At 54.7% G+C, this 16,386-nt stretch overlaps 1 protein-coding gene across 1 annotated transcript; it reads right to left on the bottom strand.

The window, feature by feature from the left end:
- Positions 1-294: 294 nt before the first annotated feature.
- Positions 295-16,155, bottom strand: PMP22 (peripheral myelin protein 22). Its single transcript, XM_084492620.1, has 5 exons — positions 16,000-16,155; positions 15,068-15,168; positions 13,881-13,971; positions 4,765-4,905; positions 295-1,572 (listed from the first exon to the last, which is right to left on the bottom strand). The coding sequence occupies exons 2-5, from the start codon at positions 15,143-15,145 to the stop codon at positions 1,406-1,408; spliced, it is 477 nt and encodes a 158-aa protein (XP_084348746.1). The 5' UTR covers positions 15,146-15,168; positions 16,000-16,155; the 3' UTR covers positions 295-1,405.
- Positions 16,156-16,386: the final 231 nt, after the last annotated feature.

Raw genomic sequence — 16,386 nt, 5'->3', positions numbered from 1 at the left:
ACAGTCGGTATAAAATCAGAAAAGCAAAGCCAAAAAAAAAAAAAAAAAAAAGAAAAAAAAAGAAAGAAAGAAAAAAACCCTAAATGAAACAAAAACAACGACAGCAATGCAGTGTCTGGAGTCCTCAGAAGGCAGCCTAGGGTCTGTGCAGGTGCCCGCTCAATTCATTGCCAGACACCTCTCTGACACACAGACAGAGGACAGACATCGTGCTCTGGGGGCGAAGGGCAGCAGGGCTCCTCCACCCCGAGCTGTTTCTGTTCCTCTTGACCATGGGGCGGGGGGAAAGGAACCTCGGTTATAAATGCTTTATTAAAAATAATAGTAAGAGCAAGTCGTCTAAGTACAAAAGCAGTTAAAGCTCGTTTATATTACACAGAATTATTTCTCATTTCTAGCTTTGTTGTTTACCTCAAGGTTGTTAACTGAATTTCCAGTGAATAAGGTTAAATGGCTAGCAGTATAAGGAATGGTAAATAGATAGCACCATTTCATATATCTGGCATTTGATTTCATAGATATACGGGGTTTGCTTCCTGCTCATCGGTACTCTAGCTCCACGGCAAGGACAATGCACATTGCGTGGCGGGGAGAGCCCGTGCCCGGGGGCTTGGCTCAGGGCGCACACAGCCCCCGGCACCCTGGGCACACACTTGGATGGAGCACAGCCCGCGCTCGCCTGCATTCAACCTAAGTGATTTAAAAGCCCAAATTCCCAGCGGGTGTGGTGGCAAGGCATTGGGACTTAGGCACATAAGTCATTTAGGCACTTTGGGCAGTCCTTTGCTCCGAAAACCCTTCGAACCTTTTGGAAGCGCCTCCGCCAGCCCTGGCCGTGCCCTCCAGCCGCCAAAATCTCAGTGGGCAGGAGGAACAGGGGCCAAGCCTCCGGCCGACATCACCAGGCGTAACTCCCTGCTGCTCTGCGGAGTGGCACCAACCTGTGCCAGCAAGACAGCAGCCAGAGCTGGGGGGCTCCAATGGCACGGCTGGGGTGGGGAAGGAGAGCTCAGATCACAAAGGGCTTGCATGAGAGAAAAATCACGGCGCTCTTGTTACACTGTTAGGAGTAATAATTCCTTAGGCACTTTCTTTAGGCTTTAAAACATAGCATATGGTCAACAAAAGCAAACAATACTATGTACATATATGTAAAAAGTGTTATAAATAGGTTTTTTAAACCATAGATACTATATACATCCTCAATTAACAAGTAACCCTTTGAGTGTTTCCTTTTGGGGTCGGTTGGGTTTGGTTTGTTTTTTTGGTGGGAGGGTTTATTCCTTTTTTTTTTTCTTTTTTTTTTTTTTTTGGTTAATTTTCTTTTCCGTTTTCTCGTCTATTTTCCCCCGCCTCCGTCTCCTCCGTGGACGTCATGAGTGCCCCGGTTGCGCCTCCTGAGGCATCACTCGCGCTTCCGTAGGATGACGTAGACGATGCCGCTGGCGAGGGCCAGGGGGAAGGCAAGCCACGCCAGGATATAGGCGAAGCCATAGGAGGTGTTTTCCGAGGCTTGGTGCCAGTCCGTGTGCCTCACTGTGAAGATGGCTGCGCCGCTCATCACGCAGAGCCCTGCGGGGAAGAGCAAGGGGATTGGTGAGCAGCAGTTCCCGGATGGAAACCCACAGCTGGATAATGCCCCGTGCCAGCACTTTTCCTGTTGCCTCCTTGCATCTCCTGGAAAACTATGGTTTGGGGGACGTGATGCTGTGGGTCCTGGCTGCAGGTGAGTGGGATATCACCACCAGGCTATGAGCATCACCTAGGCTAACCCTCACCCAGCTCCAGGTGCTGCTCAGGACCAGCCCTGCTGCCCTGAGTGTCCCACTGAAAAACACCAATTGCAGCCTGAACCGCCCTCCCAGAGCTGCTGCAAGATGTCAGGCACAAGCGGGGCTTTTTTCTCAGTACCCCAGTTTATCACCTGCCCGTGCAGGTGCAGCTGGGGCCACCTAGTCCCTGCAGTGGCTCTGGCTGGGCACAACCTGCACCCGACCTCCTCCCCTGCAGGCACCGTCCTGCACTGCCACTGTCCTACAGCTCGTCCTGCTTTTGTCCCCCGTGTCCCCTCCTCGCCAGCCACAGGCCATCCGCTCCGGTAGGCAGCGTTTTAGCTTTATTGCAAAAACAAAGCATCAGCACTGGGGACTGCCCAGCGACAACACAAAGCCACCACTATTCCTCCCTGAAAACAAGCTCTTTCAGTCCATCCCAGCACTTCTATTATGCAGTCGCTGGGCTGTTGTCAGCACTACATCCCCTGCACGGACCTCGGGACCACCTACATTGAACAGCGGTGATATTTGAGCTCTAATTCCACTTGACACTGAGCCTTTGTTCTGGGAAAGTGCAGAAGTGGGAATACGTTTCATTAACGCGCCACTGGGGCAGTTTCCATTCTGTGAGCACGAGAGCGAACTCCCACTGCCCCGGCCCATGCAAAGAGAGCAAAACAATTGTCTGGCAATGCTGATGGGACCGAGAGCAGGCGTGCGGCCATGCCAGTCACCTACAGACTCCAGAAAATACAGCAGCAATTGTCCCCAGGAAGAATTTGGCAAAATCAGAGGCAATGGATGCATTTCTGCAGCATCTGCACTGGTTTGGGCCCGGGGGATAGGCGAGGATGTGAAGCCAGCTGCACTCAGTAGTTGCAAGGTGCAAGACAAATGCATCACCACTCTGCAGTCTGATTTGAGGAACACATTTCAGTCTTGCTTTGACAGGCCTGGAGGGCAAAGTCTACCTAAAGCCTGACTCCCAGGGCTGTGTGTGGTGACAGCCTGGCCAGCTGCATTGGTGATGCTGAAGCATGGAAGAGTGAGGGAGAAATGGGGCCAAGCCCCAGGTTTCCACAGCTGCTGGAAGTCAGTTGAGGTGATTACACTGTAAACGATCCAGCAGGTAGGAGTAGTGAGGGGGGAGAAAGCTGTTGAGGGTCTTCTGGTGCCTCTGGAGGCTGGAATCCCACCTGGGAAAACTAAAGCAGGCCTCAGGGCATGGATCCAAGCAGCATGGCGGAGGTGCTGGGGATGCCTCCTGCCCTGGCCCTGCACAGCTGCCCTCTTTCTTGCCCTTACCCACCCAGCGGTCCTGTCCTTGTCACCTGCTGGTTCAGGCCGAGCAGCACTGCAGGCCCAGCTCCCAGACTGGGAGCCCTCAGCTCTGCTATGCTACGTCCCCCCGGGAGGGGGCTGCAGGGTCCTGGAGGGCCCAGGGAAGAGCCTCCTCATCCTTCCCGGGAGGAGAGAAATCCTCTCCAGCCTTTCACAGCAAGCTGCAAAGAGACCACACTGAGCTGAGCTCCTCTGACCGGTGCTGTCTGCGCCAGTGGGTGAGACCTCCCTACAGCAAGCCTCACATTTGGCGTCACAGGAAGGATGGGCACCAGTTCCCATTTCTGTGTGGTCCACATGGACCCAAACCTCTGCCTACTGCCCCCAGGCCATGGGAAAGTTTGTGGGCTCATCTCCCACTTCTCCCATTCTCTGTACTGTGCTGGAGGAGGATCTGACAAGGAAGGAGCCAGCACATCCCTGGCCTGACCCTGCCTCCCCCAGGACATGCAGCACAGCATGGACAATGGCTGCGTTCCCATTGCTCCTCTAAGGATGAGGATGCACCTGCAACCACTTCAGAGCAAGCAGCCTTCTGCTCCCAGACCTATTAGATGAGTTCCTGAGCAGATAATTGCATTACTAATGCCCATTTCCTCTCCTCATCTCCACGGCTGTAATGGGTTTCGACACATCTATCTTCCCAGCGATGGTGAACTGATATGAACTCACCACCTGCATTACGGCCAAGCAAATGTACTTATAGGAGATTTCATGCCACATTTGCCAATAAAGGTTAGGTCTAAACTGCTCCAGAATTTGTGATGGCCAGTCATGTAGAGGATGCTCTGCTTAAAGTTCAGCAGATGAGTTTTCCCTGATTTAGCGGCAGGACCAAGGGTGGTTTTCAGTTTCCCAGCCAAAGCTCTAGCAGACAGCAAGCCTCCTTCCCAGGCAGCTGATCATTAGGTTCATACTTCAGGCAGAACCTCCTTGAATTTACTTGTTCTATCCTGAACACCTGAAAATCCTCCTCCCTGGTTTCACACGTGGAAACACAAATGGAACCAGTGCCTCCACGGCATCTATATTTGGAGAGCTGCAACGTAGTGCAAAAATCGTGGCTCGCTTCCAGCGCCGACTTCTTAAGAGTTAAAAATAGCAGCTGACAGTTCAAAGGCAGCTGGCTCACCCCGCACGCTCCAGCGGCTCCTTGCTGATGTGGGAAGCACCAGGCCCCCTTATGGCAAGTTTATAAATAATTCTCGGATCCTCTTGTGCCAAAACAGGATCTTCACTACGTCCCCACCCCAACAGCAGCTGCGGAAACCTCGCCCAGCTCCCCGAAGGTGGATCCCAAAGCCAGCCCCATCAGCATTTACCCAACACCGTGGGACGAGGCAGCAGAATAGCCTGGCTCCTGCCCACCCTCCCCAGGGGTGCTCCTCTTGTCTGCCCCTTCAAAATCACCCCAGCTGGTGGAGCAAATCCCTGTGAAGCATGGCCAGAAGAGCATGGTGCATAACACACCCTGATGGCAGGACACCACCTGGGAATGCGAGAGCTCTATGGACCCAAATTATTTGTACCTCTTCCCTCCAAGGAGCCAGCTTGGCTGCCCTTCCTGCCCTCATTTTCCCTCTCCTCTGCTTTAAGCCCATCCCCAGCACATCCCCACGGCCAGCCCCACCGATCAGCCCCAACTTACCAGCAAGGATTTGGAAGATCCCAGTAATGTAAAACCGCCCGCCCTTGGTGAGCGTGAAGAGCTGGCAAAAGAACAGGAAGAGGGACAAGACGCTGAAGATGATGGAGAGGATCATCATCGCCTGGACAGACTGCAGCCATTCTGTGGGAAGACAGACAGAAAGCTCAGCAGGGGTATTGATGATGGCATCATGCCCTGTGCCACCGTCCTACCACCCCATGGGGCTCTTGGTTCCCATTTGTGCTTCTGCATGGTTTTGGGGACATGGACACATCCAGTGGTATGCCAGTGGGTGTTCTCATCAAGCATGAGCCTGGGGCTTTTGGACAACATGTGCATGGACCAAGATGCTGGGAAAAAGGAACCACAGAGCCTCGCTAAGTGGAGAAGCACTTAAAATAAGAGTGCATTTCGGCTGTGCTGAGAACACCGAAACCACGTGCAGCGAGGTGGGAGACCCCGAGCCAGCCACGCTCAGAGGCAGAACAAACATGCAGCAAGTGCAAACCCCTCTGCCCTCACTGAGGAGCCTTTGGGAAGGAGCCAGCAGCAGCAGCTGCCAAACGCAGCTCTGTCCCAGAGCCGACCAGTTAAACCAGCCCCTGCGTGAGTCACTGCCCAGCTATTTCCAGGCCTAGTGGGTGTGTAACTCCCTGAGTAAGAAAATATATATAAATAAACAAGGCAAATGCCTCTCCATCCCATAAACAGAAAGAGGCAGTGCCTCTCGCCACCAGGATGGGGTGACAAATACTACTGCTTTTCTTTAAAAAGACTGGGCTCAACATGGATATTCTCAGCATTCCTGCACGTCTTGAGAGAGGTCCTTAAGGATACAGCATGAATTCATTCACCACGAAAACCAGCCCCATGCTCCTGCCACAGTTAGACTCCCACCAGCTACGCTCCCCAGGTTGTGCTTTCTGCAGCACACAGCGTTTCTATGGGGGAAAAAAAAAAAGCCTGAAACACAGCAAAACTTCAAAACAAAGATATGCTTTGGCATAGTAGCCTTTGACACTTGGTGCAGCAATGAGGCAGTTTGGGACTGCCTGAGGCAGAGGTGAGGCTGGATGGGATCCGAGGGCACGGCGCAGCCTCCTGCCAGCACGGGGATGACGATGCACGCCTGAGCCCTTCCAGCAAAGGCTCCACAAGAGAATAGCAAATCCATGCCCGCAGGGAACATCCTGTGCGATTTGGTAATGTCTGCCTCGTTTGACTTGTGATCGTAAATTCTATCTCCTGTCTCTGCGTCCTGCCTCTTGCTGTTCACACAAAAGACCAAGCGCAGGCCCCACTCCCAAAGGCAGACAAAGCACCCGTAGTGGCCCCTGCTCGTTGCAGACAGCTTTTTTCCTTCCCTTCCTTCTCATGCTTCCCATGCCATATTGCTCTGCAGCATCAACTTGCTGAAGAGCTGCCGCGCTCCACTTGTTCCAGTGCCAGCAGGTTCACATCCATTGCACCACTTGCTGTAATTCCTTAGGACAGGAGAACATCACTTCCAGGAAAGCCCAGTGCAGTTTTCACACTGACAAGCACACAAAACATCCCATATATTTCATCTATCAGTCACTGGCTGGGCAGGGAACCCCCCACCTGGGTCACCCCAACCCCTCAGCTCCAGCCATGCTCAGCCAGCTGCGATGCCAGAGGCAATGCTAACATCAAGTCATAAATCAGCGCTCAGATGGGAGCAGAGAAACATGGTTAGAGAGTGTCCAGCTGCAGAACTGCCATCCCATTTCCGTGCTTCAGCATAGAAAGACCCCCACCCCGGTCCTCTTGGCATTTGCACAGCTGTGGGGTTGGGGCCCAGAGGAGCTCTTTCTGCCCAGATCCAGAGGTGGATGTTCCAACTGCTGGTTATTTTAGGCGAACGCTGTCTAGACAGAAAGCTGAGCTGCTCTTCTAATTGCATCCGCCTCCCCATGCCTCTTTTTTGGTTCTGAATGTGAGTGATTTATGTGGGCTTGCAAAATCCCATTGTCATAGAGAGCTGTGCCGGAGGAATTGAAAGGCAGGAAGGGGAAGCCCCCCATGGACCAGGAGCGTTCAGGAGCCAGCTGTGCTGCCCCACAGCAGACCATGGCCATGGCACAAGCTGGCAAGCAGGAAAGTTGGGAGATGATCCCGCAGAGCAGAGCTTTGGGATCGCCCCCATCCAGCTTTTTGTTGGCCTCCTTTGCAAAACAAGGGCCAGGGTCCCCAGCTCCTCACTCAGCCCCACAGGTGCGGCTGCTGTGCTCCCAGCAAGTCCAAGCCCACAGACTTCAGCTGTCTTACAACAGTTAACTGCCTTTAATTCATTAGAAAGCACCTCTATGACTGCACCTAGCACTGCTAGCTCCTCAACCCCATATGCTTTCAACTCCTTTGCTATTAGCACTGCGTCCTACCTCTAGACTTTTAAGAAATAAAACAGGTTTTTCCCAGGGAGGTCTGGGTCCCTGGAACTGCACGGCGGGGCTGTCAGCACTGTTTACTCCCAGGCTGTTATTTGTGGTTTCCCTGGGCAGCCAGGCTGTTGTTCCATTTTCCTCCTGCATCTGCTCAGCTCTGTGTTTATATCTTTGTTCTTCAGGAGGAGGAAGAAAAGGGAACAGAGTGGAAAGGGCAGATAACACCCTGCCCACCGCTTCCTGAGAGGACCCATCACAGGCAGTTTTAGAGCCCTCTCAGACAGAAATTATACAACAAGTGTTTAGAAAAGAAACTCTAAATTTTCCCTAAGCTCCGCAAGCCCTGATGTGCTCACACCACCGCTTATAGCAGGGAAAAGGCTTCCCCCCAGGATGGTGAAGAGCAAGTTTCTCCAGAGAAATAAAAAACTGGAGCAGAACTTGCAGCTGAATCCCCCAACAGGAGAGCAGCTCACCCTACCCCTTCCAGCAGGGCCTCACCCTGCTTGAAGGGAGGTTTTACACCCACCGAGGGGTGCAGCTGAGCAGGGTTGATGGGGTGGGATGGGCAGAAATGTGCCCTTGGCCAGGAGTAGATGGCCATAAAGGACAGGTGTTGGCTCCCCAGGGTTGTATTCACTTCTCTGTCACAGACATTCAATCCTCTTTGGACCCAGCCAAGGAGAAAGAATAAAGTGCAAACACAGAAACATTAATCTGAGCAGCCAGCTTATGCACTTGACGTAAGGCATGACTAAATTTGTGCTATGCATTAAAACCACCCGTGTGCTGTAACTGCAGCTGATAGCACTGCACATCTGTCTTGCCTCTTGCAATCTGCAAATGCACTGCACCCTCAAAATGCAGCCACTTCTGGGGAAGAAAACATCCACTAAGAAGGTCCCTGTAGAGTATAACACATAAAAAAAAAGAAAAGAAAAGAAAAGGAAATTCATAACTACACAGCAAGGAAAAGCTGCTCCATCAGTGCTGGGAGCTAATGATCAGCAAGGTCAGCAACACGAGCATCCACCGGCACAAAGGTACAAGCCTGGGTACTAGGCTAAACTTCTAGGGGTATATTTCAGCATTCTTCAACCCAGAAATGCCAAAAAAGCCCAGATACCTTTTGTGCTCTCCCTGAGCAGCACAGAGCCCAGCCACCACCCATGTCCCCACCACTCAAAGCCTCCTCGCCCTGCTATGGGGAGCTCCGTGATGTGATAACTCCCTTCACTTCGGTCCCACCCACACAAAGCCAAACCTTCCCTGGCTGTGCTCTGGGCTGCTCTAGCTGGGAAAAGCAGGATTTGCACTCAGCAGCTGCTCCTTGCCTGTCCTCACCTGTCCGCTACTTGGAAAGGAGCACAGGGTGATGGATTGGGGCATTCCTGGAAATCATCCCCCAAGAGGGGGACTTTAAAGAGCTCCTGAGGTATTTGCAAGGGCGGGGGGTGAGCAGGTGGAAGCACTGAGGCTGCAGGCGGAGCACAGTGCTGCAATTCCGTCCCAGTTCTTCCCAGTCCTCTGTGCAGCTCCTTTAGGAGGTGAAGCCCCCACAGCACTGTTCTCCTCTTGTCCATCCTCTCTTTTGGTGCATCCTTGAGACCTCATCCAAGAAGTCCCCACGGCTCCGCAGCTCCCCAGAGCTGTAGCATTCAGAGACACACCAGCTCTGTGGCACCACATCTCCATGGTTCAGCCTCAAGACTGACCACAGCAGCCATCCCATCAGACCATCAAGGTTCACATCCCACAGAGGCAAAAACCGGTGCCACTAAGGCAGTGCAAAGCTGCTGGCAACATGCAGAACACCTTCCAACAGCTTCAGGATGTCCAACTCTTCTTCCAAAACCATTGGGGTGGAGACCTCTTTCTGGCTTGTGCTTGAGAGCAAGTGGAGTTGATAAATGCATCATTTCAGGGCCTCCAAAAGGTCTGAGTTAAAGTCCAGGCACCAGGACTGGGGATGGGTAGCAGTGGTGCCCTGACCCAGCGGTGCCATGGAAACACCCAAGAGTCATCCAAGTCCAAAACCTGTTGGGTTGAGGGATTCCCGGCACTGCACACTGCAGCAGACCCTCAACCATCCTGGTTTCACAGCCTTGGCTTTCTCACACGTTGCCTTCTTCTTCCCTTTGGCTCCTCTTCCATGTGCCAAGGCAAGCAGGGCCGGAAAGGTGACCCCACACAGTCGGGAGCAGGGAAAGCAGCACCACTCCTAACCTCCCACACCAGATGCGCTTGGTTAGAACAGGCAACAGCAAAAGCCTGTTTTTAAGCAGAGGAAACCCCTTTCATATTGTAGGCAACACAGTTATGGTAGAAACCAATCTGAAATGCAAAATACTCCCCTGGAATACCCCACAGTTCATCACAGACTTGTAAATGCCGAGCTACAGTCACCTGCAAGCTGGTGGAGAGGGGGCTCATCCTGCCCCAGTTAGGCCAGTGTTATCGACCACTGATGATAAGGGGGTGCCCCAGGTCCTCACCCTGCTGGGACTAAAATCTGGCTCTTTGCTGCTCTGCTGTGAAGACCTTGAAGGCCCAGAGATGTCCATAAGCCAAGATGTCCACCCATGTGCTCCATGAGCCCAATGGGGCCCGCTAATGGCTAGAACCTCAAGCATAATGACAGGTGTGCATTATCACACACAGATGACCCATTATTTACTGCAGGGCTTCATTGTAACAGATTCAGCACTCTTCAACATGGGCATCACCCTCCTGCTCCAGCAAGTGTCCCCTCCCCAGTGACAAATTCTCCAAAGCTTGACCCAGTCGTTGCAGCCTTGGCCATTCCAGTGGGCTGGAAGGGAATTTGCCCCCATCCTCTTATCCAGATATTTTATACTGACTATCAATAACAGAATGAGAACTGCAGAAATAATTTTACTCAGGGCAAGGATTCAGTGCAGCCTTGTGACATCATTTTTAGTCACCAGAAGGACTACAGCAAGTTAAGCAGCAACTCCATCCCTCTACACCTATCCTATGTCAGACAAGTCCAGCATCGCTGGAAGAAAAAAGCTGGAAAGCACGAGGGCAGCAAAGCCGTGCTGGGGCAGGGCTGGCAGAGCACAAGCAAGGGGTTTGGATGTTCCTGCTGTGCATTTTGAAGTGGAGAAGCAGCAGCACAATTCCTCCTGGGAAGCGCTGATGGGTCAGCAGATGCGTCCCCACCTCATGCCAGGGAGGAAGACATTTCCTGCCTCCTCCAGCACAAAGAGAAGCACCTCAGGCACCAGCAGTGCTGCCAACAGTCCCATCCACCAGCTTCTGCTGTGCAGGATTGGAGCTGGCCAACATCACACCTGTGTCCTGCTGGTGCTTGGCCACGAGCATGGCTTTTCCCTGAGTGATGCTTCCTGCAGAAACAGGGGACCAGGGCAGCCCACACTGTTGGTGGGGCTTTACGCTGGGTTAAAAGCCACCTGCAGCACTGAAGAGAGACAGAGCAAAGCTCTGCAATGGCCCAGCAGCAAAGAGGCTCTGCAGGAGTCGGTGTGCAGAGGAGCAGAGCAATCCCCAGCGATGGGAACAGACCCTCAGGGCAGGTCTCTGCTCTGGGTGACCCACACATGCTTTGCTTGCGGCTGTCACATCAGCAAATTGGTGAGTACATCGTACGGCTCTCAGTAATCCTGCGGATTGGCACTCTGCATGTTTCCCAAGGTCTGGGGTTTTCTTTTCCCTTTGAAAAAGCCCCAAAACACCAGCCTGCCTGTGAACAAGCCAGTCATGTGAAAGCCACAGAGCAGCAACATGAGAAACTTTGAGGAGACAACAGGAAAGATGTCTCATGATGTTACAGAAGGATGTCCCGCAGGTCCCCACTGCTTCCCTGCATTTGGCATTCCCAGAGTCAGAGAAAGAGCAGTAGATAGCAGAAAAACAATCTTCTTGCGTACGTAAAAAAAATCAGATGTGGGGAGAAAAAGCCATTTTTGGAGGGAAAAAAATATTGTTGTCTGCAAAATCTGGGGTGGAATCTGTTTAAGAGCACTTGAGAGGCTCAGGTCCAGCCACTCGCCCCATGGCTGCAGCAGGGTTGTGCAGCTGGGGGCTGGCGCGCAGCCGTGCCGGAGCACAATTCTGGGATTCAGAGCTGAATTCTTGAGATAAGTCTTTTCCAGGAATGTCTGACAGTGCAAACGAAGCAAAGATTGCAACATTTTTTCCATAGTTCTCGGCCTCTTGAAAAAAAAAGTCATTATCTAACAAGCAAACGCAGAAAGCGAAGCAACAAGCAGGCAGCTGTGGAAAGCGAAGCAGTGGGCAGCTGCCCCCCGCCCGGCATTTCCACCTCCTGCCCTCCCCACGCAGGCTCCTGGCAAGGATGCACGGGGGGCTCAGAGCTGCTGTGGAGGTGGGAACTCAGCACAACCCCAAAAACCCCGTGCATGCTGGAAGCACGAGTCCCAGCCCCACCTAATTCCACCTATTCCGAGCGCTGTGCTCAGACCGCTCCTTCCCAAAAAAAAAACAGCTGAAGAAATACTGCACGACAGTGGCCACTACGATGGCCAGAGGAAAAACAACTGCTTCTACGTAAAGACTGAGTTCTGCCAAATTCCTGAGTGAGGATTTCTTGCTCGCAGCCCAGAGCAGCCCTTGGCATGCTGAGATTAACCGTTGAGCGCCGTCCTTGGCACAAGCACAGAGACATGAATTCTCCAGGCTTTCTGCAGCCCAGCGTAACGTGCACAGCCTGTGTTTTGAGAAGTTTAAATGGGAACGGTTTGTGGTAGCTGCTATAGGATCATTTATATTTTTGAAAGTAAGCATATTCCTAGCAGAGGGAGTACGAGGAGTGTAGCGTGGATCTGGCAGAGGATAAGCACAAGCCCCGGAGGTGGCCCTGCCACAGCATTCTCACCATGCCCCAGGCCCCGTGTCCCACTGTCACCCTCAAAAGTGTCCAACAGCATCTGCCCTGGCAGCATAGGGGCAGTGGGAGCAAGGGGGTTCACTGGAAAGCTTTTAAAAGCAGATTTAAAAAGCCTTGCATAAGCCTAGGCAATATCTTTTGGTTTTGCAGGTCTGGATCCTGCACCCAAGGTCCCAGCAGGTGAACACCGGTGCTCTGGGACTGCTCCCACACCCCGGCCATGGGGTGGATGGGGCAGAAGCTTCCACCCAAGCAAGACCCCCTTCTCCTGGTGCCAGAGCAGAGTCGTCTTATAAAAAAGAGCTGGGAGAGAGGTCTTTAAATGAAGGCTTGTGCACAGGTCTTTAAATGAAGGCTTGAGCACAATGCAGCTCCACTCAGAGAGCAGCCCGCTGTGGCACCTTTTCAACCAGACCCTAGTTGCTCAGACATATTTTTAGCTGGCCCATCTTACCTACAGCCCCTTTAATGATAAAAATTAATCACTGAGAAGGATTCAAAGGGAAGACCCTCTCTGAGCAGCTCCTGGAAACAGGGCACACAACGTAGCCTCCTGTCACCTAGGATGCTCAGACATGGGGGGCACCTTCCCACCCACATTTTGGACAGGCCCCTCTCACCTCCGACAATTCGCCAGCACCCTGCAAATACCCAGAGAAAGCAATGCAGTTTGTGAAGCAAAAGATTTGGGAAGGTTTTTACAGACTGGGGCAAAAATCTCTGCCTTTTCTTTCAAGCACAAAGTCAGCAGTTTTGGAGCACGCGTGACCGGCAGCGAAGCCGCCTGCTGCCGCTGCGAGCCCCAGCCAACCGCTGCTGAAGGCCAAGGCTCCAGCAGGCTCCAGCAGGCTCCAGCCTGGCCCCAGCCCGGCTCCAGCACTCCCTGGCCAGCCCCAACACCAGCAGGCGTCAGCAGAGACCCACGGTGCTGCCTTGGCTCCCTCGCAGGGCGAGCTTCAGCATCCCCCTCGTGGGGTACCCGCGGGTGTTTTGCTTCCAGCACACTGGGGACTGGGGAGACTGATGAACCCCCAAAAGCTCTGACCACCTCCCATCCCTGCAAGACCCTTCTGTGCGACCACACCAAGACCACATCACATCACACTGTTCCTACGCCAGGAGCATGATTTTGGCCCAGGGGCTGTGACCACGCTCCCAGCAACACCAGTCTGAACCACCGGGTGCTCTACTAGTTTCACTGGAGGTCACGCTGGAAGAATCCACTCCCAGGAGAAAGCGAATCCAGGCTAACTGAAACCAGCAAGCACCGGGCACAGCACCACTGACACAAGCCCTGTCTTCTGAGGAAACTGAGGCACAGACCTGTGTGACTCCCTGAGCACAGACCTGGCATCACAGCTACCTCCAGGTGCTCGGGGAGCTCTGTGCCGCAGCATCTGAGCATCAACTCCTCTCCTGCTAAGCTCAGAAACCTGGAAAAAACTCCCGGCTGGGCATCAGCCTTCACCTGGCAAGGAGCACCTCTGCCAGCCAAGCCCCAATGTGCCACGCAGCATCCCCAAACGTGCAGGTGCCATTTGGCCATGGGATGAGGCAGGGCCTGAGTGCTCAGCACATCCCCACCTGCGCTGCTCACGGGGAAGAGAGGCCCCAGACCTCAGCCTGGCCCAGCAGCAAAGAACGGGGCAGCTTTAGGGTTAGGAGCCAGGGAATCCTCCACAGCCAGCCTCAGGGGGTGCAGGGAGAGGCAAGGCAAGACCACAAATAACCCACAAAGGCAAATGCCCCTTGATTTCACAAGAGAGGAGAAGAAAAGTGAACGGCAGTGACATCACTGAGAGCCGGGGAGCACTCACCATTTGTGGACGATGTCAGGCACTGGAAGATAGCACCGGAGGAGCAGTTCTGCCACAGGTCTGCCGTCTGCCCGCCGTTCACGAGCCATTGCTGCAAGAGAGACATGGCCCCGTGAGCAGGAACCGCACGCCCTGGCCACAGATTCGGCACAGAGCGGCCCCTGCGCTCCCGGGCACAGGCTTTGCTTTAGAAAGGGCTTTGCAGAGTAAATACCGATATTTGCTTTTAGCCGCTCTGGCCTCAACGGCAGAAAAACAGAAGCTCTTTATTCGCTTTAAACATGGGCCAGGTCTCACAGGGGACGCGCACTTCCCTCCACTCTGCCGTCCCGGTGCCTGGCCGGGCAATTTGAATGCTTCCACGTGATTTCTAACGACTTGGAAGATTTTTGTAAAGTCTTCCACTACTACTACCATAAATAAATAAATAAATAAATAAATAAATAAATAAAATTGAAAATGGAAAGAACCTGATGAAGCAAGCCTGGAGCTAATCAGCTCCATGAAGCTGCTGTGTTAAAACCAAGTCAGACCTCTTTCTAAACTGAGGAGGTATTAACGGGGCGCTGGGCTGAGGAAGGTGCTGGGAACCCCGCGCAGCACCCAGCCCTCAGTTTTCCCACTGTATACAAAGCTTACACCTTGAACCCCCCCAGCAGGAGTCCATCTGGGTTAGGAGATGCTGCACCTAACTCACAGCCCCAAAGGAGCAGGTCTGGAGAGCAAAACCGCTGGTGCTGAGGCCCCAGTGCCCAAAACAGCCCCATTTCAAGGGGCTTTGCTCAGACTGGCTGTACTGGTCTTGCGGGCCGATCCCGTTAGCAGCTGGGGAGCACAGTTTCACCCACAAGGGAGGGGGTTTGGGTGCTCTGAGGCTGCTTGATGTGAGCCAAAGGAGGCTGATGGGGATCTTGGCTCTAGTAGCTCTCCATGCCGTAACACCAACGGGGATGCGCTGAGCATCCTCTGCCACACACGGCTACACCCACCGGTTACATCCGACAACATAAACACAGGAAGAGTTTTCTGTGCAAAAAAACCCTCCCAAATCCCACTGCTAGCAAGACAGCAATCGGAAAGCAAAGGTTTCCTGCTAAAAGCCAGGCTGGAAAATGAGCCACAAATAAAAAATAACGCGGCGTGACCCTCCCGTGCCACGCCAGTGCCCGAGGAGTGGCCGTACTTACGCTGACGATGGTGGAGACGAAGAGGAGCACCAGCACGGTGACGTGGAGCACGATGATCCCCAGCAGCAAAAGCAGCATCTTGGCGGTGGTCTGGGGCAAAACTGGAGGGGGAAAGGGAGATGCTGTTGAGTTGGGGGGGGTGTTTGTGTGTGTGTGTGTGAGTGAGTCCCAGCCCCGAGGGCAGCAGGAGGCGCTCGGCAGACGGCAGGAGCCCGCCCGGCCCCGCTGGGAGCCCCGGAGCGGTGCGGGGGATGCTTGGGCAGCGCCCGGCCCCGGGGCTGCTCCCCGAGCCCCCCCGGCGGAGCGGGCATCCCAGCCCGGGAGCCCCGGGGGTCCTCCCGGCCCTTCCCCGGGGGGGTTTAGGGGTGTTCCCCTGCGCTGCTCCCCAGAAATCCCCTCCTCGGGGCTCCCCCAAGCTCTCTCACCCGGGGGGCATCCTCGGCACCCCTCTGCTGAAGAGCAACGGGGGGGCTCCCCCAGACTCTCTCCGCCGGGGCTGGGGGGCTCCGATCCCTCTCCCCCAGGGGTGGGGGTGCTTCCCCGGCCCGGATCCCCTCGGTACCCCCGCGGGTGGGCTCTATCTCGGCCCCTCTCCGCCGGGGGAGGAAGTCCCGGATCCCCTCCCCGTGGGACCACGGGGGCAAAACCCTCCAGCCCTTCTCCCTAAGGGAACCTTTCCCCTGCCCACCTCCCCTGGGGACCCCCAGGGCGGGGGGAAAAGAGGGGGGAAAGGCGGGGGGGTCGTCTATCTCAGCCCATCTCTCCCCAGGGAGCTCCCTCGGACCCCATTCTCGGGGGGTGGGGGGTGCCTACGGCGCCCCATCTCCCCTCGGAGGAGGGGAAGGGGAGGACACCCTAAGCCTCGAAGACCCCCGAGGTGGCTTCCCCGGTCCCGGTCCCTGTCCCCTCCGGCCGGCCCGGGCCGTACTCACGTCGCGGAACCGGGGCTCGCTGGGCGCGGTGCGGAGCGGTGCGGAGCGGGGCGCAGGGTGCGGAGCGGGCAGCGCGGCGCGGAGCGGGCGGCGGCGCTGTCAAGGTTCCCCTTTAACCGGAGCCACCGCCCCGCTTGCGTCTGCGGGACAGGGAGGGTCCTGCGGCCGCTCCTCCTATAAATGCGGCAGCAGAGCCCGGGCACCAAAATGTGCATCGCCCCCCCCAGCCATCCCCATTCCCCTCACTCCTCCCCTTGTCCTCCGATGCTGGCTCTGGGACTCATTCCCATCTGGGAACCCCCGAGGGGTCCCCACCCCATGGGGGAGTCCAGCCGCGCCCCGGGGATGTCGACCATCGGGGTGCCCCCCTCCGATCCGGGGGGAGGA

Source organism: Aythya ferina (assembly GCF_964211825.1).
Source record: "Aythya ferina genome assembly, chromosome: 18".
Taxonomy (NCBI): Eukaryota; Metazoa; Chordata; class Aves; order Anseriformes; family Anatidae; genus Aythya; species Aythya ferina.
This window is presented reverse-complemented; position numbering and strand designations above follow the sequence as displayed.

Coding starts and splice junctions, on each gene's coding strand:
- PMP22 (XM_084492620.1), bottom strand. CDS start 15,145: ATGCTGCTTTTGCTGCTGGGGATCATCGTGCTCCACGTCACCGTGCTG. Junction 4,906..13,880: donor CCTGACATCGTCCACAAATG/GTGAGTGCTCCC, acceptor GTCTTCCCACAG/AATGGCTGCAGTCTGTCCAG. Junction 1,573..4,764: donor GATCTTCCAAATCCTTGCTG/GTAAGTTGGGGC, acceptor TCTTCCCCGCAG/GGCTCTGCGTGATGAGCGGC.